General features: G+C 43.8%; 2 protein-coding genes across 4 annotated transcripts in view; both read right to left on the bottom strand.

Annotated features, from left to right (window-relative positions):
• Nucleotides 1–696: 696 nt before the first annotated feature.
• Nucleotides 697–13757, bottom strand: LOC112550618. The gene is made up of 7 exons (XM_025206610.1): nt 13742–13757; nt 13497–13592; nt 10558–10697; nt 8726–8993; nt 4070–4251; nt 3346–3404; nt 697–961 (listed from the first exon to the last, which is right to left on the bottom strand). The coding sequence occupies exons 1-7, from the start codon at nt 13755–13757 to the stop codon at nt 811–813; spliced, it is 912 nt and encodes a 303-aa protein (XP_025062395.1). The 3' UTR covers nt 697–810.
• A 7424-nt stretch (nt 13758–21181) lies between these two features.
• The window catches only part of POLE4 (DNA polymerase epsilon 4, accessory subunit), a 7100-nt gene continuing 765 nt past the window's right edge, over nt 21182–27516 (bottom strand). The window contains exons 1-4 of one of the 3 annotated variants that reach the window (XR_003094550.1): nt 27023–27461; nt 24443–24527; nt 22004–22045; nt 21182–21722 (exon numbers count right to left, since the gene is read on the bottom strand). Coding sequence is in view for 1 of the 3 variants with exons in the window: in XM_025206628.1 (XP_025062413.1) it covers nt 21709–21722; nt 22004–22045; nt 24443–24527; nt 25342–25635 (435 nt within the window). In the remaining 2 variants the exon portion in view is untranslated. The other 2 variants (XM_025206628.1, XR_324110.3) reach the window with 2 other exon arrangements.

Here is a 27516-nt window from a genome sequence, read left to right as displayed (position 1 = left end):
AGTCCTCATTTACAGGGCCAGCAAGTTTGTCTTCCAGAAAAGTGGAGGCCTGGGACTGTTCAAATCCTACATTACAGGGCAGGGAAGCATTTGGATGGGCATCCACTCATTGCACTTTTCTCTGCTCCTGCTCCTTGTGGTACCCACTTCCCTTGCTTCACCCACGTACTTGGCCTCTCCCTCCCCATTCACCCTCCACCTTTTGCGTGCGTTATGGGCCTTACCGGTGCTCTTACTTACATCATCTTTGCAGACGTGCACTTTCATACCAGTACAGATATAAGTAGCAGAATCGGATGGATCAATCCTTATTGCCGTGGAAGCTGGGAAGAGCATTTCAGTGGATCACTGAATTCTCCCTCTTTGCTGTGATGCCTTTTGCTTATTTGTCACAGGACATTTGGACAGGAATATCTGTCATGCAGCAAAATGTGTAACATGACAAGAACATGGAAGCATAGACAAGTCCATCTTAAACTTTTTGGGGATCTGGCTCTTACATGGCCATATCTTGACTGTGGAGTCTGTACGAGCTATGAAGGTGTCCTAGAAACCAATCATAGACCATAAGGTTTGTGTAAAAGCTTTAAAATACTTTGGAAGCAATTAATTTCCACACTGCTGCTGTTTAAAATGACTTTTATTTATAAAATAGCCTTATTTCATTTACATATAGTACAGAAAGTCTGCCAGAGGCTGCTTCAGGGGCAATGGGGCATGGCTGGACATTTGATTCTATGAATCAATGATCTTCATTCTCTGCTCCCTGAGCCCCCCTCGTATGTTCTGAATCCGCAGTCCCCAAAGTTTCTAATTCTTACATTTACACTTCTCGATAGCAAACACAGTGCGGATGGGGCCGCTGCGGCTCTTGAATGTGTGAGTGTTGTACTGATCAGGCACACAGCGACTGGAGGTGCCTTCAGCCCAAACCAGGCACTTCTCTCCACTATGTGAATCCCTGCAGTTGAAAAAACAAAAATGTTAACTACCCAGAGAGGCAAAAGGTGAACCACTCTCATCTGCCTTGGGTTTATAGTTCCTATCCTGTTCATACAACAAAGCTGAATTGATACATGATCTAGTCTCTACAATATAATTTGGTTCACAGCCCATGGTTAATTTATTATTACATTGGTAATATCTAATAGCAATACCCCGCTGTCATGGAGGGCTTTCCAGCAGTATATTTCAAAGCACTTTACAAAGAAAGTATTATTTTACCTTTATTACCAATGTGGAAGCAGAGGAATAGGAAGGCAAAGTGATTTGCCTCAAATCATCCAAGAGGCAGGAAGAGAAGGTAGATCATCTAGGCTCCAGGCCAGTGCTCTGCTCACTAGACCCCACACACTGTCCCTCTGCCCAAGTGCCTAATCACAGACCAGGATCCTAGCGGGCTAGGCCTGGACAAAAAGATGGTCTTTGTTCCAAACAGTTCATAGTTTTATGTATGTAAATGAACAGTATAAAGATGACGACTGAATCCAGAATTGGGAAGGATGTCCTTGGAGTATCTGAAAACCTACGTTCTGTTCTCTGCTTTATCGCAGATTCCCTCTGTGACCATTGGTAAGCCACTTAATTTATAAAATGGGGACTATTCGTTTATTTATTATTATATCTTATACCTACCAAAATTCTCCAGGCTCAGCGCAAAGCTAAAATACAAACCACAACCTTATTGTCAACAGGCAATAAGAGACTCAAGCCCTTCCCAGCTCCAAACTAGTTCTGACCACCCTAAGCTTTAAAAACAAGCTCTGACAAAACAGTCTTATCCCCTGCCCATCTCCTCCAATTATCTTGAAAACATCTAAAAGAAGCAAGAGAGATTGTAATATATGGAGAAGATGCCCAAATCCAGGCAGTGGCCAACTAAAGAAGAACATGAATTTGAAAGTCAAAGATCATCTTCAGTAAAACTTTGCTGCCAGCCCACTACCATTCAAATCAGGTGTGAATTTGGAGCCCTACAAAGGACCATGTATGGAGTAGGGTAGAAGGCAGAGAAAAATGCAACAAGCATGGCACATCCCCATTTCTTGCCCTACTTGGGCAGAGAGGACTATTTGAATTTGGGCCACATAGTAGGTCCATCTTCCTGTAATTGCTGTTAGGATCTTCAGTAAAATTCTCATTCATTTTGGCGTCTAATTCATGTGGTTTATTGGCTATCTAATGGTATAAAAACCTCTTAGCCATAGGCAAGTTACAGTGTTACAAGTTACAATGGACCATAAGCTAAGCTTGAGGCAGTAGTATGCTCTTCTTGCTAAAAAAAAGCCAAGAGCTTTTAATACTGGGTTGTATTAACAGGAGTGCAAATCAAGGGAAGTGATTCTTTCACAGTATTCAGCACTGGTGAGGCCTCACCTGGAGTACTGTGCCTGGTTTTGGACCCCCCAACTTCAAGAAGGATGTGATCAGATTGCAAAGAGTCCATGGGAGAGCAACAAAAATAATTAGAGGCCAGGAAACATGACTTATGAGGAAAGGCTGAAAGAACTAGAACTGTTTAGTCTGGAGAAGAGAAGATTGAAGGGGGATCTGATAACAGGCTTCAAATACCCGAAGGTCGATTGTAAAGAGGATGGAGATAGACTTTTCTTGGTGGCTGTAGGGAACCAGACTGGGAGCAACAGCTTCAAACTGCAGCAGAGGCAATTTTGGTTGGAGATTAGGAAGAACTTCCTAGGAGGATAGTCAAGCATGGGAACAGGCTACCTACAGAAGCTGTGAAATCTCCATCTCCGGAAATTTTCAAGAACCGGTTGAACAGACACTGAAGTGTGGGATGATTTTAGTAAGGGATGATCCTCTGCTGAACAGGAGGCTGGCCTAGGTGACCTCATGAGGTCCCTTCCAGTCCTCATTTCCTATCATCTTAAATTCTCCAAGTTTTTATTCTGCAGCCACTTCTGCAACACAAGTTTCCCAGCCATAAAGCTCACAGTCCAACTCCTACCACAATCTTCAAAGTCTGCACTTGTTTTTGCTGTAATCACATCACTAGTTTGATATTACAAGAAACTTTGTCATGAGATGTGAATTAGTAAAAGAAAAGAGAACTCAACATGAAATATATTGACCTGTTACGCTACCAATTCAGCCAGTGGAAGCACAATGAATAAAGTTATATTCATTGGAAGGTAAATGACAATGACAAAGAGCCCTTGGAGACAGCTTGTACACTGGATTCACATTCATGCAACTGCACTCAGGATAAGGAAGCTACATGGATGTAAACCTGGGCAAAATTTGTTTCAGCCTCTGGAACATCTGCATTCTCCAGGGGTTTCACATGGAAGGGGGAGGAAGATGTGTCCTAACAGCTGTGCTTACCTAAGCAAGCAGCGATTCCCTATGGAGCAGCTCCCCAAGCACCGTCCCACATCAATTTCCTGGAAAGATTTGCAAAACAAAGACAGGAAAATCACTTGTGACATCCTATTGATACACACCCAAAGGGGAACAGCATTCCAGCAAGCCCTCCTTTTGAGCAGTGCTGCTTCCTGTTGTTGTGTATACATAAGGGCTCATTTTAACCTGTTTTCAGATAATGAATAAACTAAGAAACATTCCACTGATTTTTCCTCCCAGAAAAGGAAACTTTTTGCCTTGTACAAGTCTAATTACTTCAGTTGGGCATGTGACTTTGCGACAATTTTTTTTTGTTCTGTGCAACCCGTACTGAGTGGCCGCGTCTACATGAGCGGCGGACTGCACAGTTGTTACTGCACATTTAGTACTTACATAACCAAGTCCTAAATGACTGCACAGTAACCAGTGTTACTGCACAGTAACGCCCCCGCATGGTTTTTTTCTGACACTACTGTGCAGTAGCATCTTGCGTAGACACGGCCTGGTGTAGTTATACTAATATAAAGTTGCTTATAACCGTACTGGTTACTCACCCTTACTATAAAGAAATAGCCTTTCTACCAATATAGCAGCATTCACACAGGAGCAGGTGTACTATTTTAACTATAATGGTATAATTTAAACAATACAACTCTTGATTTTAGACAAGCCCCAGGACTCCTAAAGCTGCATGCACTGGACTCACCTTAAGCCGCTCCTCTCTGTCTCCCGCTGAGTTGTATATAATTTCATAATAGTATTCCACGTAGGAAATTCGATAGCAGGGTTCTTTCATTTCACAGTTCTCCAGAGTTTGAACCACCTCAGCACCATTTGGGCTTTTGATCAAAACAGAGTCAAACTTTGTGGGGGCACAGAAGAGTCCATCTGGAAGAGAAAGGGAGTGAAGTTTCATTTGGCTCCTGTTCCAGTGGTCATTGCACATGCAGCATTCCCGCTGGGTATCCTCACTAGGATGTCTATGTACAGAGCAGCTGCATGATCAGGTTTATAACACACAACATGAGTTATGAAAAGTGCTCGCTTGCTATTCCAGGAGCTCTTCCCCCTGCTTGCAGCCTTGGACACATTTCTTTATGCCAACTCAGAACTACTCTTCTGGGTTTTATTGTTTCTCTCAGAAATTTCATGGCACGGGCAAGGTTATTTGGCTAGATGAAGAAATTATGGAATTGGAAATTACCCAATGGATATACTTATGAATTATGAAATTGGAAATTACCCAATGGATATACTTTGATTCCTAAAGGAATGAATCCCAAAGTCCATTTTCTAATGTTAGAAGGGGTTATGTCTGAGGAAGAATAGCAAGCCTTAGACCCAATGTGTAGCTAAAAATAATAATTAAAAAACCCTCTTGGAAAGTAATAGATTTATGGCAGAATTACCAACAAATCTACAGAGGCATAAAGTTTGCATTTACATAGCTTGTTTCATACTGCAGGAAGCCAAAGCTTTTTCCAAAGAAAAAGGATTTTGCATTTTTGGGGAACCGTGTAGTGCTGTGTTACGCTCCATTTCTCAGCATCTCCTCTTAGATTTGATTAGCTCAAGCCCATGTTCCCCATGTTGAATTGGGCAGCCCCACCTTACTGTGATGCTTTCAATTTAGGTCTCGGTGGTTATTTCATTGACAATGTCTTGCCTTTCCATAATGCTGTAACGTTACTTCCAAAGGCAGCCACCACTACGGTGCTCCCCCACCAAGCAAGACCAGCCCGATGGTAGCCTAGAGGGCTATGCTATGTGAAGCAGCTTTGCAGATCCTCTGGCAGTACTAAGTGGAGGAACCGCTTTCCTATAGGCAGGTGTAAAAGCAACAGTGATGCAGTTTGCAGATAATGCTAGCACAAGATGGGGAGCAAAAAACCTGGTCAAAACCTGCAACATTTAGGAGGCTGACACAACAAAGGGAAATTCAGCACTCCTAACAGGAAGTCTGCCAGGGATGTTGGCATGCCACACGATCTGAAATGGTAGTGAAGTGCCACTATGAATAGCCAGGTGAGTTTTAACAAAGGGATTTGTTCTTTCTTGTAAGGTGTTACATGAATTACAATGTTCCATAAGGTCTGTTTTATCTCTTCCTCTCCCACCTCCTGCTGATAACAGGAGTATATTGAAGCAGACGCTGGCTCAACATAGACACCTACTCTTGCATCCTTCCTGGGACTGGAGAAAAGCAGACCACATCCACGTATACCTCCTGGTGATTCCTTACTCCTAGACAATCAGACTCCCATCCACGCACCATCCAGGTTTCTTTATAACACGTGACTGCCCCCTTGGTAATGAACACCCAGCCATCATACATCCTCGGTGTGAGATTTCTGGTCCCGCTCCATCTCATGCAGGCTTCCCAACTGCCGTCAATAAACACATCCACTGAGCCATCCGCTCCTGTCCTGTCTAAGATATTCTTCCTTATTAATTCCTCCTCTCAAGATTATTTTTTAGCTTAGTTCCCCTGTGAAGAAGAAGAACAGAAGTGTCCCCACTCTTTTACGCAGTTGTTAGGCTGCGGCTTTTTCCCCTGGGGAAGGAGAGGCTTGGAGAGACTTGTCACAGCTCTCTGTCTACCTGAGAGCAAAAAGTTGGCATCTTGTAGCAGTCCCTCACCTCAGAGAAACTGGGGGGGTTTATTTCTGTTAGTGGCATTCATTTCATCTCAAAGGGCACATCCCTCTCATCATGCTGTGCAAAACAGAGGCCTGAAGACAGGGGAAGGTCTGAGAAGGCAAAAGCCACAGTTCAAACCAGCTCCACCTTTTTTACTTCTCTCTAGCAGCCACGCTTCATTTATTCAGTGCAGAATCCCCACCGAGTCTGCATTTAATTATGCCAGTGGCAATTTTACTGTCGCCAGAGGTGACTCAAATATTGACACTGCACCTGCTGTATCTAAGGGGAGTGTAAATGGGGTATAATAAATGGGGTTTCTTACCAGGACTGTGGTAAGAAACCCCTGTGACTTTTTGAGCCGGCAAACCCCCACCCTCTCTGCAAACATGCAACCCTGTTGAAATTAATTGAAATATGGCATCTGAAGCAACTAAATACTAAAGTATCCATCAGCTGATCCTCTTTCCTCTCTTTTTTTTTCATGTGAGACCCAAAGACTAGAGTTTTTCCAACCGTCTACCTTTCTTTTCTTTTCTGCACGCTACAATCATATGAAATGACCTTAACCAACAAGATTAATCTATATATTGTCCTAGCAAATTACAACTTTTTAAATACACAACACTATGTCTCCCTCAATGTGTTGGCTGAATATAAGGACAGGCACCTTAGTGTCCTGGCTCCTATCCACACCCCTGCTTGTCACTTGGTCCCCCCGTCCCTTAAGGATTAAGCGTCTCTTTTACACATGAAGGAAAAGAGAGCAGGTAGCCGAATGGCTTGCTTGTGATCATATATCAGATAATCATGAGATGCAGGAGTCAAAAATTCTATTTTTGGCTTGCAAGATGAGGCCTAATTTTCATCTTCATAGTTTTTTAAGCAAGTCATTCAGACTGTGTTTCCCAAGCTGTGAAATGGGTGTAAGAATTCACTGCAATTTCAAAAGTGAGTATCTCAGATCAGCTGAAAAATAAAAAGGAAAGGTGTCCTAGACCTCTTCTCAAAAATGACCTACAATTGTAGGTGCTTAACACCAGATTCATGGAAAGGGCTGGGTTTTCTGAGGATGGGCATTCAGCACTTTCTAAAAAATTAATCCCATTGACTCTCTCAAATTGGCACTTAAAATCACTGGTCACTTCTGAGAAAATAGAAGACAGAATAGGTGAGATTTGCAAGTCCACATCTGGTATCCCCTGAGCTAAGCTGTGCCATGCAACTGTCCGATTTGCAGGAAAAACGCTTCCATTCTGATTTAGTCCCACAACATTTAGTTTTTCTTTAGCCACGTCCTGCTGCCAGACAACAAACACGCTGGACTGCTGCAGGAATCCAAAATCCACACCCCGCTGTACAAACATTCACAATAGCACCCGATTTGTTTCTTTTCATCCTGGCCATTAGCACTAATTTCTGTGCTCCTGGTGCATGCATAATCTACCTTAGCAGAGTGGTTCTGTCGCCCTCTTTAGTTTTTGGTGCATAATGGAAATTTATGGACCAGCAGAAGCGGTCAAAAATTCTCTGGTGGAACATTTGTTGGGAAATGCTGATTTTCAAATTATTTCAATGGGAAATGAATATACTGGCTCATTTCAGTAAGGATCAAACGATTCCTTTTGATAAAGTTGAAACATTTCATTTCAACATTGTCTTTTTGACTTTGATGTTGTAATATCAGACTGCAAAATAATCGCGACATAACCAAAAAAGTGCAAATGCTGAATATTAAACCATTTCAACCTTATTAAAATGAAAGGTTTTGATAAGGTTCTTTAGTTGTTTATGAAAAGAAACCCCAGTACTTTTTCCTGCCATGGCAGGGGGTCGGACTTGATGATCTGCTCAGGTCCCTTCCGACCCTACCAACTATGAAACTATGAAAATATTTTGTAATTTTTATTTCATTGTAAACTTGGACATTTCTACTTTTCACTCAGATTCAGTCTGGCAGGAAGTATTGAAATGTCACTATTCCTGCAGAATGGAAACTCTGCTTCCCAAACGACCCCATTCGTGAGCATATTACTGCTTGCTATTACACGAGTGGCTTGTTTAGGTCCAGCAACAGAAGGTCATGCTTTTACCACTGAAAATCCCCCTTTTAATGTCCCTTCACATGGAATGAGAGGTAAACTGCACCCTTTTAACTTCAAAGAGCTGTGTAAACTGAATGGGGGCAAAGTGGACTTCAATAGTAACTCTTTCACTGCTGATTAGTCTAGCAGGATCATACGTCTACTGTACTGTGCTTATCCCCTGGACTCAGAATAACTCCAATCTGTTGTCAAACACCAAAAGCCCCATCTGGTATAGGCTTTATTTTCAAAGTCTCATACAAGCAGAACATGATCTTCACGCTATCCTGCACAGGTAGGAAAGATGGGAGCAGAGATGCAAACAGGTGCAGGCAGTTACATAGTGAATTGGATGTCACCCGAGCCAGCAGGAGAAATGGAGCTAGAACCCACATGTCCTTGGATTCAGTCTCCATACTTCATCCATCCAACCACGCTTAGCACAATGTGTCTGTAGCATTATAATTTCAGACAATATGAAAAACAATATGAAAAACAATCTTCTTTAATCAAGAGTCAAACATTAAGTTCCTGGGTCACCCGTGGCATTTGAGATGCTTATCATAACCCAGGGGGATCCTCCTCAGCCCATCTACTCCCGCTGCCCCACAAGACGAGCATCCCCACCATTTCCATACCTTCTACGTGGGAAGGGTTGGAGCATTTTCCAACATCCACAGTGAACTCCAAGGGGGAGTCTGGAAAGAAGGTTTTCAGGGCTGGCAGCCGAAGACACTCCTTTGGGCTTGTGTTACACTGACAGGTCTCAATCACTTCCACTTCCCGGAACCCTTCGAACAGCAGCAGTCTCTCCACATGAACCCTAGTAGGTTCACAAAGGGAATCCAAAGGGCAGGAACGGTCTGCTCCACTCAACAGAGACGACTCGATCTGTCTATCCTGCAACTGCACAGACCAGTTACAAGGAAACAGAGAAATTCCCCCTTGAAATCAGGTCACTGGAGAACCTGGCTCCATTCAAAACTCATCTTCCATTCTGGAACTAGCTTGGACCAATACAGTACTTTCTTCACCTAGCTGCTCTGGCGCTTTTGGCCTTTTAAAATTACATTTATAATACAACTATTTATTCCAACTAATTCTCTAGCAACCAGTTGATAAACCATCCTAAACATATCTTTGGAAAGACAAAAACCTCCTTCTAGGTGTATGGTAGGACTATGGTGAATGGTAGAACAGGTGGTTGATGGTGACGCCCCATAAGCCTCCCTCACAAAGAGTGTGGCAGGGCTCTGGCAAGGCTCTCTTGCTCCTCCCATGGGCCACGAAAAGAAGTGATAGCACTCGCTTCGTAATGAATGTTAACACTGGTCTACCTGAACTAGATAGGCATCTAGCTGGGGTCATCTAGACCCAGCCCTCTTTCCTGCCTATGCAGGGGGTCGGACTCGATGATCTATTGAGGTCCCTTCCGACCCTAGCATCTATGAATCTATGAAAAACTTCTGGTACCGGGAGGACTCCACAGGTTATATGGGTAATGGCCAACTGCTAAGCTGTTACAAGTGTAGTAGCTGCTGCATTACACTGTTACACAGATATCAGGGTACCTTATCTAAGCACATTTCCTTTCTCATACAGAAACAGCTATGCTAGGATAAAACACATTTATACCAGTAAAGCAGCATCTTTCCCAGTGGGGAGGATATTCATATAATTAAATCAATAAAACTTGTGTGTAGAGAGGTCCTCAGAGGTACCACCTCTCTCTAGCTTGTTAATAAAGGACTCTCTTTCTTAGCTGAAGTGTCAAAGGCTATTTTTCACAAATGGGTTTAGAGTATCTGTATCAAAGATCCCATGATAGGACAGCAGTATGCTCCAAAAAATAAACTGGCTCTCTGGCCACTAGTTTTGCTCAGACAGGCAGGAATACGTACTGGGCCTCTTCCCTTCTCCACGAAGTAGTAAGAGAAAATTAAATCTCATTAATGAAAACCTAGTGCAGCGCCAGCATGGCCTAAAGTGCCATCATCAGCACTGGGCTGCAGAAGGGTATTTTAAATGATCTCAGACATCATCACACAGCAGTGGTTTTCAATCTCTTTTCATTTGCAGACCCCTAAAAAAATTCAAATGGAGGTGTGGACCCCTTTGAATTGTATGTCTGGGTACTCTCATACTTTTGATTGATCATAATCATCTTTCATGGACCCTTTAAACCTAGTCTGTGGGCCCCCCAGGATCCGTAGACCACAGGTTAAGAACCACTGTCATACAGCATCCAGTAAAGATATTATAAAATGTGAGTAACACCTCTGTACACTGACTGGGTTTTTTTCCCCAGGTGCTTTTTGACAGCCAGGGAGACTCTCCTTTCTTATAACCCAACTATTGCTCTTGTTGGTAGGCTGTGGCAGGACAGTATGCTACAAGAGATGCTTATTATACTTCAGGATCAAACAACTTCAATGAGTTCATGCATGTCTTTAGGATGCACATTTCTCACCTTCTTATTTCTAAGGAAGTCCAACATGGAGGAATGTTTGGAGAGGCCTCGAAGTCCAGGTTGATACGAGTTTATCCTTTGGGATATGCAATGGGACCTGCACATCCCAACATCCACACTTACAGGACTTCCAGAGATGTCTGAAACACAAGAAAGATGAAATGAGACTCCTTACAGAACGTAGAATATTATTATTAGTTATTTGCATTGGGAGAGGGCCTAGGAGCTCCGGAGAGGATTGCTTCATTGCTTTCTAAGAAAAGCCAAATGCACAGAAGAGCAGCCACTGGCTGGCTGTCCCCTTTCCCCGCGTTGTGGAGAGACATGTATGTCTGCCTATGGTCTAAGTGAACTCTTTTAATCACAAGGAGACAGGAACAGTCAAGCCAGCTTTCACACCACCAGGGGGAGTGTCAGCCAGACAGGCCAAGTATTTCTAGTCGGCAGAAAGCCGATGATTATCAGTTTCCCAGAAATATTCCTGAAAATTGGTCATTACTCTCCAAAACCCTTATCTATATTCTAAGGGCTTGTCAACACTAGTTCTTAGTCCAAACAGCCACTTTCTTCCTCAATGAGAACATCTATACAGTGGTTTAATTATGCTATAAAAAATCAAATATTGGCTTCACATCTTCAATTAACTTGTTTTAATTTGCCTTCGTTTTCCTGTGTGGACATGGCATTCATTGCACCAATTTCATTTAAAATTGGATGCAAAGTAGAGTAAGTATCCATTTGCTGAATTAGTGCCGTTAGTGCAAAGCAGTTGTCTCACTCTTCAAGTTCATACTCTTACTTCACAGCAACTTCCCCATAGACAAGACATCAGGTGTTTCCATAGTCACATGGTGGGCATGTCTACATGAGATGCTACTGTGTGTAGTGGTTACTGCACATTTATTTAGTACTTGAGTGTAATCAAGTACCATATAAATGCGCAGTAATTGGAGTGACTGTGCAGTAGCTCCAGTGAACACCTTTTAAGTGACACTGCCGTGCAGTAGCTTAATAATACTGTGCAGTAGTGTATTAGTACTGTTGGTGCTGTGACGTGCTACTGCACAGTATTATTCGGCTACTAAGCAGTTAGCATCTTGTGTAGACATGCCCAGCATGTGGCATAAGGACTACAGGCACTCCTCGACTTGCATCGTTTTGAGTTACAACATTTCGCACTTACAACTTTATGAATTGATACCCCATTTCAACTTTACAATGCCAGTTTCGACTCACAACGTTTGATCCGATGCAATGCCATGCCAGCGAACGAGTTCGCTGCATCGCTTAACTCCCTGGAGAACATCTGTCCAAACTTCCTTGGACACTTTGTTTAAGAAAGCAGACAAGACTCCAGAAAAACATACAGCCAAGACTCCTGAAAAGACTCCAGCCAAGAGCCCTTCAAAAAGTCCAATCGAGAGCCTTTCAAAAAGTCCAGCAAAGTCACCTCAAAGAAGTCCTTCCAAATCAATACGATTGCTTTTTACAATATAAATACATTAATGTAGCTATATTACTCATCTATAATTGATCGGGTACAAAATTCTGGGCTATTTTTGGAGAAAATACGGTATTGAGCCTTGGTTCAGGAACCAATCCCCCATTTATAACATTGTTTCTTATGAGAAAATTGGTTCTGAGTCACAACATTTCGACTTAAGACGTGGTTTTTCAGGAATCAATTGTGTCGTAAGTCCGAGGACTGCCTGTATAACAGTACTGTGCTCAGCAGAGTTAAAGGAACATCTCCAGACCCATCCAGATAGAGGTGCAACAAGAAATAATTTTGTTTTTAGGCTATGTCCACACAAGTGTGGACATTTTTTTCCCTGGGGGCAACTAGCGGTGGCTATTTGGGGGTCAAAGAAACAACAACCTGACAGCGTGGAAAATAGCAACGCCACGTACCGCATAGCCTCGCTCGTCTGTATGCGGCCATAAACTTTACCTAAGACAGGAGAGATTTCTTTGCACTGTAAAAATGTGGAGTGGGGCTGCAAATTGTCCTCTCTGCTATTCATTTTTTCTCCATTCTCTCTAGTACTGAGGTGCATGCCATACAGAGTAAGTTATTTACCCAAAGTTATTTGCCCAAAGTCACATTATGGCAAAGATGAGATTCTCAAGGGTTTTATCCATGAAGACAAATCACTACATAATGCTAACTTATAGTGAATTTTATAGTCAAGGCTCATTTATGAAGTCCTTTACCACTGTACTGTGATAACTGCAGAATGAAACAAAACTATCTGTTATTTTCAAAAGTTACAGCCATTTTTCAGCACCAAAAGGTTAGAAAGACTTCCTCATCCGTGTGCACAGCAAAATAAATTTGCCTTATCTCACTGCCACTTCCAAATTAAAATCTTAGAGCTGAGGCAATGTGGACCATCGTATCCATGAAATAATGCGTATTCAACAGAAGGAAAACAATTTCCTGGAAACAAAGTTCAATATATTAGTTTAAAAAATTGAAGACTATTTAATTCAAATACACTGTACTGTCTAATTAACCAGTTTTCCCACTAGAATCATAGAAAATTAGAGTTGGAAGGGACTTCAGGAGGTCGCATCTAGTCCAACCCTCTGCTCAGAGCAAGACCAGCCCCAATTAGATCATCCCAGCCAAAGCTTTGTGTACACAGGTCTTAAAAACCTTGAATCTTGAAAACCACACTAGTTAGCATGTTGTTAAAGGTACCCTTGGTATTCATCAAATTGAGGATATTGTTGCAATACTGCTTGCCAACGGCAAATTAGGCAGAGAGCCTGCTGAGGCTCTGTCACATTTATTTGACTTTTGTCTTTAACTGCTTGGGGGATAAAAAGACTATGATGTCTTGTGAGCCTTAAGAAAATGCCCAGAGGGGCATCAGTGATGCAAAGTAAGTGAAAAAAATTGAAAGAATCAAACTTCTTAGAAGATATTCACTTACCATGTCCAATGTAGAGGTAATGGCTCTGCCTCCTACAGCAACCTCTGTCTGCAAACAAGTTCCTTTGCTCACTCTGTCTGCTGACGGCTCCTGCACCTGCAGCCACAACATGCGAAATTCAGGATAGCCCCACTTTAAAACTCAGCCTGCTTTCTTGCTTTCTTTCTTGCCAGGAGGGGACTAAAGGCTTGTCTACACCGAGCAGTTACTGCTATGTATGCTAGGTGAATTTAAAAGGGGCTTACTGTGTACTGAGAACATTCACACAGAGGGTTAGCATGGACCAGCAAGTGCACTGTAAATTCCCATTCCAACTTCCAGCACAGTGGCTTCCTCATATAAACCAGCCCAAAGTTATTTGCTGGTTGAGTTATTCTTAGCTATTGAGCTAAGAATCAGCTCAGTGCTCTATAGAAGATGGAGCAGCCAAGTAGAAGACATCATCGCCCAATAAAGGATACATCAGATATCAGCTATAGCAACCAATCGTGTTAATTCACCAGTACCAGTACTTTGTTTCCAAAGATCAGAACCAAAGGTGCTAAAAACCAGAGGATAAGAAGAGAAATGGAACTTACTGACAAAGCTGGGAGCGCAGAAGAGGCCAATCACAAGCATTGTAGTTGGGGCAAGAAGCGACATAGCTGCACCCTTGAAGATACTGAATTGTCTCCAGTATTGCTGTCTCAGCTATTTATACCTTGAGCACGCACGAAGGTGCTCGCCTCTGAATCAAATGGATTTCTCTAGTGTTGACAAATGTTCCCAAGACGGTGATCTAAAGAAACACCAAAGTGACCCATGTCCTAGTGGAATCTCATTAACTGCTTGTCTAGGGGAGCTGGTTCCAGCCAAACTTCAAAGCCTTTCTTTGAAATGACAGGCTTTTTTCCTCAGGCTGGGGGATTTCTCCCTAGGGAGTCTTTGTTCTCACCACCACTTTTAACTTTATTAAACTCTGGGTAGCTTGGAGTTACCTTTAAGTTGCCTAATTTGAAAGGGCCTCTCAAGTTCTTGCCTTATCCACTGCAATCAATGGCCTTTTATCTAGAGATAATCTTCTTTTGCCACTTTTCAACACCAGACTTCACACTAAAACTAGTCTTTGATATAGAAATGGAAGTGCAGATCTCAGATACCCAGGCCTTCCTTTCAGCCTCTTTTTCCTTTGACCAAAAACCTTGAACTAGAAAGAGCTTGCTTTCTTTCCTGATCAATTAAAAATGAGTAATTAATTCCTGAGCCATGGAGAAGACCCTTGGCTTCTTGGGGTTGCAACATAACTCCCTAGAATGAGCCCTTACGCCTTGTCCAGTCTACAAAAAAGGGATTTCTTCATTTAAGTTTAGCTAATTCAACTGAACTAACTTGACTGCAAAAAGCACTTTTCTTCCTAATTGCAAGAAAGCCACATGTGCAGGTGGCAGAGGCTCACGCTGTTACACAAGGGCTATAGGAACAGGGTGGAGAGCATGCAGAGCTGGAAAAGGTCAGGATTGACTGGCATGAAGGCAGGGCAGGGTGGCACCTTATGGCCTTGGTGCACGTTCATTTTATGCTGTCCCAGATGCATTTGTGACACTTCAGAGTGTGAGCAGATGCGCACTCAAGACATCACTCTCCTTCAGCATCCCAGGATGCACCACTTCCTGCTTTCTCTCCTGCTCTAAGGCCAATCTCTCGTTCAGTTTGAGCTCTACTCTTAAGAAGGCAGCAAATGATATGAAAACCCTGGCACAAAGGCATCCCCGGAAACTCCCCAGAGAAACTGGTGTGGTGCCCAAGGGACGCAGTTTGATGACAGGGAACAGGGATGGGATGAGGTTGGGAGGGAGGGATTGACTTTCCATTCCCAGCTTGGAGGCAATAATTAACTGTCATTCGAACAGGCTGTGAACTGGCCCATTGGTCCTTCTTACATTTTACACAGGCTAAGATTTTACCAGGGCATCCAGGGAAGGAGTGGAAGGGCCTGTGCACATCTGCTTCCCCTTTCCCCCCATGCCTCAGTTTCCCCCACAAGCTCACCAGCCCCCATCCCCAACCTTAGCTTCCCAGCTAGCTGGGGCAGGCTGGGAGTGACGTCAGTCAGGCAAGCAATTGGTGCTTTCCTCGGGGCAGGTCTCAGGAATCCCAGCAGCAAGACTGGCTTCAACAGGGTTAGGCAACCCCTGGCACAAGTGCCAGAGCATGGCACGCGAAGACATTTTGCTTGGCACGCATGCCTTGAGGAAGAGGCCGAGGCTGTGCTGTCACAACAAGGATCGGGTCACAGCTGCCCTGCCATCTGCCCCTGGCACGCCAACATCTTACAAGTTGAGGTTGTGGAGGGTTTTGGCACTGCCCAAAAACGTTGCCATCCTGGGGGGCCAAAATATCTGCTCAACATCCCCCCAGTGGTGGAGCACAAGCAGTGCAAGCTCACACTCAAACATGAATGTGCCCTGCTCCTGTTACATCCCAATGTGCCATGGATTTGGAATGGCACAAACTGAGCACGTACCAAGGCCCTTGGAGACTAACTTATTCAGAGAGGCATAAGCTTTCACAGGGAGCAGCCTGCTTTGTCAGATGCTACGGATGGACTTGCAGAGAGTAGGGGTACTAAATAGAAAGTAAGAAAGCAATTTAAATATTTTGTGAGCAAATTACTCTCTAAGGTGCCACCCTTCCTTGCCGTTGGCCTAACTTCAGAATGACACGGCTAACTGCCTCTCTCAATAGACTAGAACAAGAAACATTAACATAGTGGCATCCGCTGCACAAGCTGTTGAGTGAGCGATCACAGTACAGGGGCAATGAGCGGAGACGGCAGATCAGTAGTGTAACAAGGGATGCTTGCGTGGGGCACAAATGCGGAGTGCTGCCTAAGTGGGGGAGGGTGCCTTGCCTTGCCATCCCTTGCACCCTCCCATAAAGCCTGCACCTTCCCTGCAGCAGCTTCAGCTTTGGCAATGGAGAGGGTAGAGCAACAGCAGCAGCGCACAGTACCCTGGGCAGAGGTGGCACATGGTGCAGGAGCAGTAGCAAAAGGCTCACTGCTGCAGGGGAAGATGTCACCTTTTTTTGCATTAGTGTTTAAATGGCCACTCAACACACGCTGGCAGCAGAAAAAGGAGGTAACATCTCCCCCTACAGCAGCAAACCTCTGGCCACTGCTCCTACGCCACGCACTGCCACCACCCAGGAAGCAGAACCGACTACAGTACTCACATCTCTGAGAGAGCTGTGAGCGCAGAGAAGGAAGAAGGGCTGGGGGCACAGAACTGAAAGTGCATAGCACAGGGCACAGAGTAGCGAGCAAGGAGAAAATGCATTGAAAAAGGGGGGCTGATACTGCAACTGGAAAAGACCAGTTGGTTCAGGGAGGCATGAGCTTTCATGGGCATGCATTCTTCGCATCTGATGAAGCACGCTTGCCTCCTCGGACAGCTTAGGGCTCTATGAATTACCTAGCCTCTAAGGTGCCACCCTGCCCTTCCTACTGCTTGACTTCAGACTAACACAGCTAATCCACGTAGTGGGTCAGATGTAGGTTGAGCAAGGCCTTATGGAAAGGTGCTGGGATGAAGGTTCCCTTGTTAGCAAGATGGTTATAAGGAGATCCTGATGTCTGCTTTGTCTGCTCACAATTGGTCGAACCGGGTTTCTGGAAATCCGATTAGGGCATGTGTGCTGATTGCAGCCTCCTTATTGTGAAGGGGAGCATTATTGTGCATGCATATGACAAGGAGAGAAAGAAAAAGGTCATTAGGAGAGAACTGAAACACTGAGTTTCACACGAACACTTGTGCACAAATGGGAGGCTGTAAATTCTCCCTTGACAAATGAGACCCCTGGTGCTGTGCAGATCAGAACAGTCTGAATTTAAACAGTGGTACACAGACCACATTTGTTTGCTGGCCAGTATATCATCTTAACACCTCCTCACAGTAAAGTTGCCATAACTCATTCTAGTTAAGTTTACCAGAAGACTTCTGTTGTTATAACCCTAGTTTTTAGTCACTCAGAACTTTATGAAACCGTCTTCTTTAAAACAGATGTTTTCCGGACTAAAAAACTGAAAGGCCTGGAGGTGAATTTCATGTTTGTTCATGTAGGGCAAAATCAGTTAATCCATTCTTAACAGAAACCAGAGTGCAAACAGAGTGCACCATCCATCAGATACAAATATGTTTACAACTTTTGTTTCAACTGTTTCATAGCCGAAGATTTTGAGCCTGACTTGGACAGGAAAATCATCCTTCCCAGGAGCAGCAGCTTTCCTTTATTTAAAGGAAATTATTTCAGTTCAACAGAAACACCCATGCTTGAAAATCACGTAAGCATCCATAGCAGCAATTTGGTCAGAAGTGTGCAGCTACGAATAGTTGCCTGCTACATGTCTGCAGAGCTAACTTAGCAGCACAGTACAACCTACTTTTGCAAGTCTCCACTAATTTTGGATGCCTCCACTTTTGGGTAGCCAGCTGTAAACACAGGAAGTTCAGTTTTGCCCTCAATGACATGGGTATAATCTACAAATACCGAACTTTGAAGGGTCTAAGCACATGCACATTTCATGGACTTCATTTGGGGGTGCTCAATAGCTCTAAAACAATCAGACCCTAGTGTCTCAAACAGGGTATTCACAAGAGGAGGCCTCCAGAGCTCATTTCTAGATGTAGGCCTGAACTGAATTCACTTGTATTCTCCCTTGTCAAGCTGATTAAGTGGATTGTCATAGATATGTAGACTGATAAAGACATAGACATGGATCTGATAAAGTAGACTGACATGGACAGGCTTTCCTACTGTAATGGCTTCTTTTTGTGGGGGAAGATCAACTAGGTTGCGAGCCAAAAGATCTTCAATTCTGTTCTCATCTCGTCTGCTATATGACCTTCATTCTCTTTGCGTCACCCTCTTATTTAGGAAGACCACATATTTCTAATTTCAGTACAAGGCAAGTATTTTTACTCCCACTACAGAATATGTAAGGAAGGTAAAAAAAAAGGCAGTCATGGAAGAGTACAGAAATCTTAGAGCTAGGAACAGACGTCTGGACTTCTAAAACGAGCATGGTACGTTAGGAACACAGATTCAAATGTACTTACTTAATCAGGTTGCCTGAAAAATGGGGCTAGTCAGGCTTAGTCATCTTTTTATGAGCTTTGAGATATGGGGGTAAAAAGTGCTATATGCTTCCAGGTTATTACTAGGCCCATTCTATACATAGAGAGACATAAAGGTTGACTGATTCTCAAGAGGCTACACACATAAATTAGGATTTGGGCTGGGATTTCTGAGGTGAAGAGGTATTTTCAACAGGCACTAACTTGGGTATCTTCTGTTAGCCCTAAGGCATATTATGAACGCCTGCCTTATTAGGTTTTCATTATGAGGGCATTATTGTTAAGATCTCAGTGTCAAGTTGGTCAAATGTAATTAGAAAAAAGTAGGTTTGATCCTCATGGAAAGGTCTGTGCCAGATCCAGCACCAACATGGGACTGAGCCAGCAGGCAGTCTAGAGTCCCTGGCACTGATTTGACATTCAAGACATAGGCGAACAAATGCAGCTTATGACCAAAGGGCTCAACTCCTACCAGTGCAACAATTGCTGAACTTAAAGGAAGTTGAAGAGACAAACCACTTTTCTGATGCTAGAATAGGCCTCAAATGGGTCAGAGGGTCAAGGGAGATGTAGCAGGAAAAGCAACTGACAGGAACATTTAAGATAAATTTTAAGGCATCTCACACCCCAGACTTTCACTTACATGTGGACCCTTCTTCAGCCTCTCCTGACTTCACTGCAGGTTGCATTTGTTTCACAACAGGCCTGAACTGCTCCCCACATAACACCAAACGCAAGTAAGATACCCACATTTTGCACACCCCTGATGTACAGACGGCACATCTAGTCAAGCTGCACAACTGAGTTGCATTTGCTTTACATCTAGCTCAGCACCACCAAATAACGCATGCCATTTATATCAATGTTGAGTTTGGCTCTAAGGAAACAACTGTCTTTGTTTTTAAATGAGGCAGAAAACTCACTGAAAAAGGACAAACTGCTAGTTAAAATTGCATGCATTTCATTTCTACATTTTTTAATGTTTACATTTGTTTTAACTTTAATTGTTAAAGTCCAGTTTAACACACTTAATTTGGATGTTATTCCAGCATTTCACCCTTAACTCCTGTATGTGCTCTGAATTTTAATCCTATCTTGATACTATGTCAGGGATTTTTTTTTTTTTTTGATTCAAAGGTCTATATAAAGAACTGTTTTGGAGATATACTTTCAGTCATTAATAATGTTAAATTCCAATTTTAAATTCCAATGAGATTCACTGATACAGCATATGGGCAAATCAGCTAGAGGGTATCAGCTCAAAGCAGTCAGAACATACAGGCCAGTTAGCTGATTTTATAGCTGCATTATTTTGCTAAAGCAGCTAAACATACACCGCATTTTCTTCCTTTTTCCATATCTTCCAAATTCTTCCCACATCACTGCACTTTCTTGCATTCCCCTGTATACCAGCAGAGAAAAATTTCCTGCAATAAGCTTCTCTTGAAATTAAATATGATAATTAATGGCATTATTTTTACCTTTGTTCCATAAAACTAATACATCATAAGAGAAGCTCACAAAGAATTATCCTCTTTCCAAATGGTTGCCATCTCTTTTTGCTCTCAGTGAAACCGAGGTCAACACTGCCTTCAGGTAAGAGACCTTTTTCAAAATGGCTAGCATCTCCCATCAGTCTCAACAGCCAGAGCAAGAAAAACCTCAGGGAGAACGTGCACACCTTGTGCTGTCCGTCAGCCGGAAGCAGCACTCCGAGTGGTATCTAGCAGCTTCCTCTCACAAGGGGCTGTCACAATGAAAGATATCAAACCATTATGAAAGTTTCATTCTTCACTGAATTATCTGTAGTTAAACAGAAGAACTTTCACTTTGGAAGGATAAAAGGGAAAAAACCATGCATTAGTAGATCAAGGAAAAAACTATCATGTGCCACCTATGTATAAGGTTACAGGGCATTTTAACTATACTGAAAGTCTGAAAACTCCACGTTCTTCCTTTATTAAGATGCCCAGGGTGAAAAAGAGATAGCACGTTCTACTTTTATCAAAGGACACATTTTTAATTTATGCTTTAGCTTCTTATCTATGGAGTTCCTTGTGAATTCCTAGAAAATAAATACTATGGCTAAACTGATTCCAATCATGTCACAACCCCAATCAAACGGCGGCCTGCTTTGAGGTAAAGCGTCTTGCCCTGGAAGCAGAGAAGAAAGACTGGAGGAAGGAAGAGAGAGAAATCCAGGCCTATGGAGTACTTTTCCCTGAGAAAACCCGTAAATTCTGCAGGCAGGTCTGTGGCTCAAGAATTGGACTCAAGTCACCTCAAGACCCATCAATGAACTATGATAGAAGTCATCCTTGAATCAAGGGATTGTGACGATGCAATTTTGGGAAGGATAATGTTCTATTTTCCATATGTAGGAGCTTGCATCCCAGCTATAAGAGGAAAAAAAATTTAAACCAACTTTAACTATGGAGCCTCAACTGGTATCTCCACAGTACTGACTAGATTTGCCAAGCCAGCGATATAAAAAACTGATTACAAGGCCAGTATTTCCTCTCCTGCATGCAAGAATGCCCCCTCCCTGCCCACATGCACAGAAAGAGAAGAAACTATACATGCCGCCCTCCCCAGAAAAGGCTCAGGGCAGCATATTTATTAGTCAAGAAATGTTGAATTCTGTTTGGCCAAGAGACAAACATACAGAAAAGAAATACATTTCCATAAAAATAAAAACTATAATCAGACCTCAGAGGCAGGTTCAATCCATCCTCAAAGCTTTTTATCAATGGAGAATTTTAGAATAGATGCAAATACAGCATTGCTATACTGAGCTATTGCTGTGTTATACACCAAGTTTGAGATGAGCTCTGAAATGTGACCTGGAGGACACAGTACACTGACATACAAAGTATTTATGAAAAATATGTATTTAAAATAAAGAACTATAACAACTTAAACTTTATACAAAACATTATGATTGAGACACTCAAAGCAGTCTGTAAAACACAGACAACATTATTTAAACTAAGTAGATGAGTCCCATTCCCATTGACTGTTTTGAAAATCTCATCCCATGCGTCTTCCCAGCAGCTGTTCCCAGTCCTTTTCTTCATATAACTCCTTTCCTGGTCAGATCAGTCCAAAGTGCCTAAAAATTCAGAGGGGAAAATCACTAGGGTCAGAAAGAAGCAGAGATATAAAAACAACTGAAATTATTTTGCAAGCTGCCAAGGGCAAACGCTGTAACTTATGAAAGCTTAACCACAGTTTCTAATGCTGAGTGCAACGTTACCAGGTGAGCCATTAGCTACGAAAGCCCATGGCAGAAACGTCTTAAAAGATTGATTTTAGATTCTTCCTTTCTAAATATGGAGACAATGTATGTACAAGCACAAAGAAAAAATGGAATGAAGGCATACAGAAACTCACCTTCCAGAAAAGCAAACTCATCAATGGCTTCAATGGCATTATCTACAAAACAAAATGATGGAAAACATTTAATACAAATAGAAAAAAGTAAATCATAGAAAAGTAGAGCTCCAGAGGTCATCTAGTCCATCCCCTTGCAGCAGGATCATCTCTATCCAAACCATCCCATACAAAACCTTGTCTAACCTATTACTAAAACTACACAAGCAACCCTGCTGCACAACTACAAGGCGCACCACCCCAACTTGTCACAGGTAAGCAGGGGGCAATGGTGATCAATGTCTTGCTTCTCCAAGTGTTATTAAAATGCACTTGAGAGATCTGAGCAGAGATGTGGGGCAGAAAATTTTCCAGTGCTTTATTTTTCCCGTGGGAAATTTTCCATTTCTAAAAATTCATTGTTTCATAAAATTCATTAGTAACAATGAATGGATGCCAATACAATATTAGGCAAGCTTGGCAGTTTCAAAGTTGTAATTAATGTTTTTTCAGATGATTATCCCTAGGGACTGTGCGAGAGAGTATATATATGTTTTACTGATTTGTAAACAGGAGGATAAATACACTCACATAATAATCCAAACCAAAAATCAAGTTATGAATTCACCTAATTGGCTGTGCAGGTCAAATCAAAATCAAAGCACAGCACATCATGCACAGTTCTCTGGGTGTGCTAAAATTAGTGTGTCAACAGCTTTCAGTGCCTTCGGTTTTTTTCTTAAATTTAAACAAACAATGCAAGGGAAGTGTATGCTACTGTGTATTGTCTTTGCATTTTTACAAGTATTCCAATTAAAATAATTTCTTTCCTCATAAAGCTTTGGCTTTGTTTGAATATTACATTTAAACCACATTAAGTTTGCTGTATTTCATTTTTTTCCTTATCAGCTATTTCAGTTCAAATACTCGTGGCTATTGGGACATAAAATTAACATGGGGTACTTTTTTAGTTTTGTTTACTAAATGTAAGTCAAATAAACATGCTAAATCAGATCACACTCTATTTAGGACATTGGAAAATTTTGTAGAAAATTTTCCAATTCAAAATTTTCCGGAAAACCCACATCTCTGGATCCGAGGAAGAGAGCCACACTCTCCCACTTTAGAGGAAGGCAAAAAAGCCTCCAAGCCCATACCAATCTGACAATGGGGTAAAAGTCCCCCTCCCCAAAATACCTTTTCATTCAATTTTTAACTGTTCATAGAACCATTTGTATTAAGCTTGGGGTTTTTAACCTTTTCATTTAACAAACACTACGATTTGGGCCTAAATCAACCAGACTGAATAACTTTGGTACATGCTGTCACACAAAGCTCTAATCTCATGCAGTCACATCTTGACATTATCCAGACACACAATATCTGTGCTATGTGAACAGGTAAAAAAGAAAGTCTACATAGATAGAAAGATGTTAAGAATCCCAACAATCATTAACAATACTTTGCTCCATAAGTACCCAGAACAGGGATTCCAGCAACCTTCTCTAAAGCAGATGGTGCTGCGTAGGGTAGGCAGGAGGATACCAAATTACCGTATTTACCCAAATCCAAGATGAGACTAAATTTAAGATGACCCCCCGCCCCAAATAATTAGATTCTATACATGAAAAATGCAGAAATCTCTTATAATTTTCCATGCACAGAATCTAATTATTGGAAGGTCATCTTAAATTCATCCCTCCCACCACTGCAGCAAGGAAAGCAGTGGTGGGGGAGGAGGGGTGGATAAGCAATAAGGAGGCAGGCAGTGCCCCCCCTGCCCCCCCAACAACTTATCCCCCACACCCCTGCACCCCCTGGTGCCTGCCTCCCCCTCCCCTGCAGCCTCTGCCCCTTGCCTCTAGTTCAGCTCCGGCCAGGGCATGGAGCATGCCTGCTCCAGCCCTAACCCAGCCACTCTGTGCCCCAGGCTGAAGCAGGGTTGGAGCCATGCCAGAGCTAGTGGGTAAGCAGCAGAAGAGGTGGGGGGGAGAAGGCAGGGAGAGCAGACAGGGGGCAGAGGCAGTGGGGGAGCCAGGGGGCAGGCAGCAGCTGTGGCTCTGCACTTGACCCTGGGTCAGCACCAGACCTGCAGCAGCTGCCTGCCCCCTTGCCACCTTCTACTCAAATCTAAGACAGCGGGGCTCCCCGCCTCCATGGTTAATGGGGGGAAAAAAACTCATCTAGGAACTGAATAAATATACTAGATGCAGAAGTATTTTAAATAAATGACATTAAACTTCTACAGCAACTAGTCACAGAAATTCACTCATTTTGGAGGCTGTAAGTAAAAGGTTGTACTGTGTAGTTTACGAAATAGTTTTCCTTTCATCTCTGGGAACAAGAGGGTAAAGTTTTAAATCTGCACCTACAAATGTCACTTCACAAATAGAAACAGATGGAAAACATTTATTCTAGCAGCTTTACTGACAAAGGTTAGCACAGGAATATTCTTCCTACCCAAGTCTTTTCTCTGAAGAGTTTTCCTTTTTCCTTGCTGGGCATATACATAAGCATCTTTAGCTATGGTTTCAACAAACAATTCCTGTAGGATGGAAGAAAGAGTTTGTCACGAAGACTGAAAGATGTAAGTCCATTTTGTTATAAGCAGCCAGAGAAAACGGAGTCAGGCAGAATTTCAGGAGGAAATTGTAACCCCTATCAAGAGGCTCCCTTTTCCTTGAACAGCTCCAAGACGGTCTGACAAAATCATTACACTATTAAGACAATTGCTGCATTACAGGGAAAAGTATAAACATGGCAAAGGCATCCTGCGTGCATTAGGCAGCGAGGGAAGACAGCGTGACTCTTGCTTTTGTTCTCTGGCAAACCATCAGCTGTAAACATGCAACACATTTTTTTTTGATTCTGTGAGTCAGTCTTCAGCTCTGTGCCCACGCTCGACATTCATACCCCAAGACCCGAAACTGGTTTGGGATTTACTTTGGGAAGCTCCAGTCTGGGCTTCCATGAACCAGTGGTGCTCTAATTCCAGGAAACAATGTAAAGCAATGCTTTAGCCCAGATCAGCAACCTATGGTTCACAAGGTATCAGTAGCACACAGCTTGGCCCAGTACATTGTCCCTCTCCACCCAGCACCGTGCAGCTGATCCCCCCCCCACAGCAACCCCCCGTGACACACGGCTGACTGTCATCGCTGAATTTGGGCTTTATCACTACCTCTGGGGCAGGGATTGGAAGTCCATGGTGGAGGCACCAGCAGGCAGGTGTCACTATAAAAGGGAGAGGTGGCCCAAGGCAGAAGGAAGAAGCAATAGTTCATGGTAACAGCCAGGTCACAACCAGTGGCCCATCACTCTAAAAGGCTACAGACCCCTGCCTTTGCTAAGGGCCATACCATTTCTGGGCAGCAGGAGCCACAGGTCCAGTGGGCTACAGTCTCCCAGGCCACAGGCAGGACGGGCTGCACACTGTCGGGGTGGTCCACCTGGAGCCCCTCACCACAAAGGCATTCAGCAACCCCCACATGTATCACCGCATGCACTACGCAGACAGCCAAGCTCCTCTCCTGACCACATGCACAGCACAAATAGCCTAGCTCCTCTCTTGGGTGTGCACACAACCAGGCTCCCCTCTCCCTTGGGTGTATGCCGGACTCCTCCCCAGTCCTCCTCCCCCTGTGCTGCCCCATGCCCAGGAGTGAGGAAAGGAAACAGAAGCCAGAAGAGAAAGGGGGATCCCACAGACCCTGGCCACCATAGCAGCAGGAGCACTGGCAGTAGCGGTGGCTGCATGGGAGCCCACAGGCTGCATGTTAGCCCCTTGCAGGCCACATGCGGCCAGTCAGACAACCCTGCTTTAGCTCATAAAGAGGTGGCCAATCTGTTCAAGGACAGCTCCACTCAAAGTTAATTATGACACGCAATGAGTTGACGTGGCTGTGCAATCCAATGTAAGGCATTTGTCAGAGACGCCCACCACTGCTCTGAGAGTTGATACGACTTTTAACAGACAAATTGCAATGATTTGTAATTACCTTCTCTCACTACCAAGACAGCTTCTTAACTGTAGCAAGTGAATACATCTTATGCAGTGCTCGGAAGGCCACTAAACTCAGGCTGCGACTTCTCATGGAGGGGAACAAGGTCTATGGTTGAAGACCTCATCCAGTGCCCACATACCAGCTTCTAAAAGAGCAAGCCTAACCAAGAGCAAGAGCAGCCCACCTGTTCTCTTTCAGAGTACCAGGAAATAGTTACCAGAAAGACCATCTAGATTCCAGGATACTTACAGCTAATTGATCCTAATACCTGGAACTGCAGCTAGAAGAAATCAGCTAGGAATCAGTGTAGAGCACAGGTAAAAAAAAATACTCATATAAACTTTATGCAACTAAAAAAAGGGGTTCCCATTAACTGAAGGTCCCAAACGCTCTTCCAAGACAGCCCCAAGTAGAGGGCACTATATTAATTAACAGGTGAGAAATGTTTTTTGCAATAACGTCTAAGGCAGAAAAGGAGGTGACAGCCTCCCGGACAGCACTTATAACCATCACGAGTACGTGAATCCCAAGGACCTGACGCTGGGGACATCTCTGACAAAAAGCAGACACAGGAGCAAAGCCACTCTGCAGACTTCTGTCAGCCAGCCAGCACCACCGAGGATGACTTGAACCTAAACTGGCGCAGAACCATCTATGTCCCAACCCTGCCCAAGGAAAGGCACGAGGAGATCGCAGAGCGAGTTACAGAGTATTTTCAGTGAGGACAACAAGGTGGAATATTGCAGGCTCCCAGACCTGACAGCCCAGCAGGAGATGAACTATACCTCTTCAAAATCTCAAAAGAGCCAAAGAAGAGCCAAAAAAAAGAGCAAGAAAAGCCTCTGAAAAAGAAGCCAACTTGTTCAGCAGCCACAGAAGCAATCGGTGTTCAAAGAGCTGCAACAACACAGACCCAAAGTGGCAAACACGCTCCAGCTGAACAGGAAAAATCCCTCCATTGGTGAACGCCTGCACAGTCTGACAGGGGAGCCTCCTGCCACCGATCGTGCGGGACAGCACAGTGAGACAGACGTACCCCACAAGCAAACTCCGCGCACTTCCTACAAAGAGCTACAGGTGAGAAGACGAGGCTCAGGAGTCAGGGCTGGACTATCCCCATCCTCCCCTGGTGAAGTGCCCAGGGCATCCCATCTCCTCCGGCCTCCTGCGGACGCAGCAGTCTGCGGGTGAGGCTTGCGCGGTGCAGCCCTGCGCGCGCTTTCGGCAGCTACGTGACAGCACTCGCCGAGCCCAGCTGGCAGCCGCACGCCTCCGGGTCCGCCTGGTGCTCTCCACATACTACCTCGTTAGTCTAGTCAGGGCACAAAGGTACCCAACGTCAGGCCAGGCCTCTCTTGGACCGCTGTCTGCCACCAGGTCAACCAGCACGGCCGGCTGCGCCGTCCAGCTCTCGGCGACTAGCCCCGCGCCCGCCTGGCAGGACTTGAAGCAAGAGCCAGCCGGCGCCCATCCATACCCGGAGGAGACGGGCGCTGCCACCGGGCGCGAGAAGCGGATCACCCAGCAGCG

This window comes from Alligator sinensis, unplaced genomic scaffold (genome assembly GCF_000455745.1).
Source record: "Alligator sinensis unplaced genomic scaffold, ASM45574v1 scaffold103_2, whole genome shotgun sequence".
In the NCBI taxonomy this organism is placed as follows: domain Eukaryota; kingdom Metazoa; phylum Chordata; order Crocodylia; family Alligatoridae; genus Alligator; species Alligator sinensis.
Note: the sequence above shows the minus strand (reverse complement) of the source record. Positions and strands in the feature narration are given on the sequence as shown.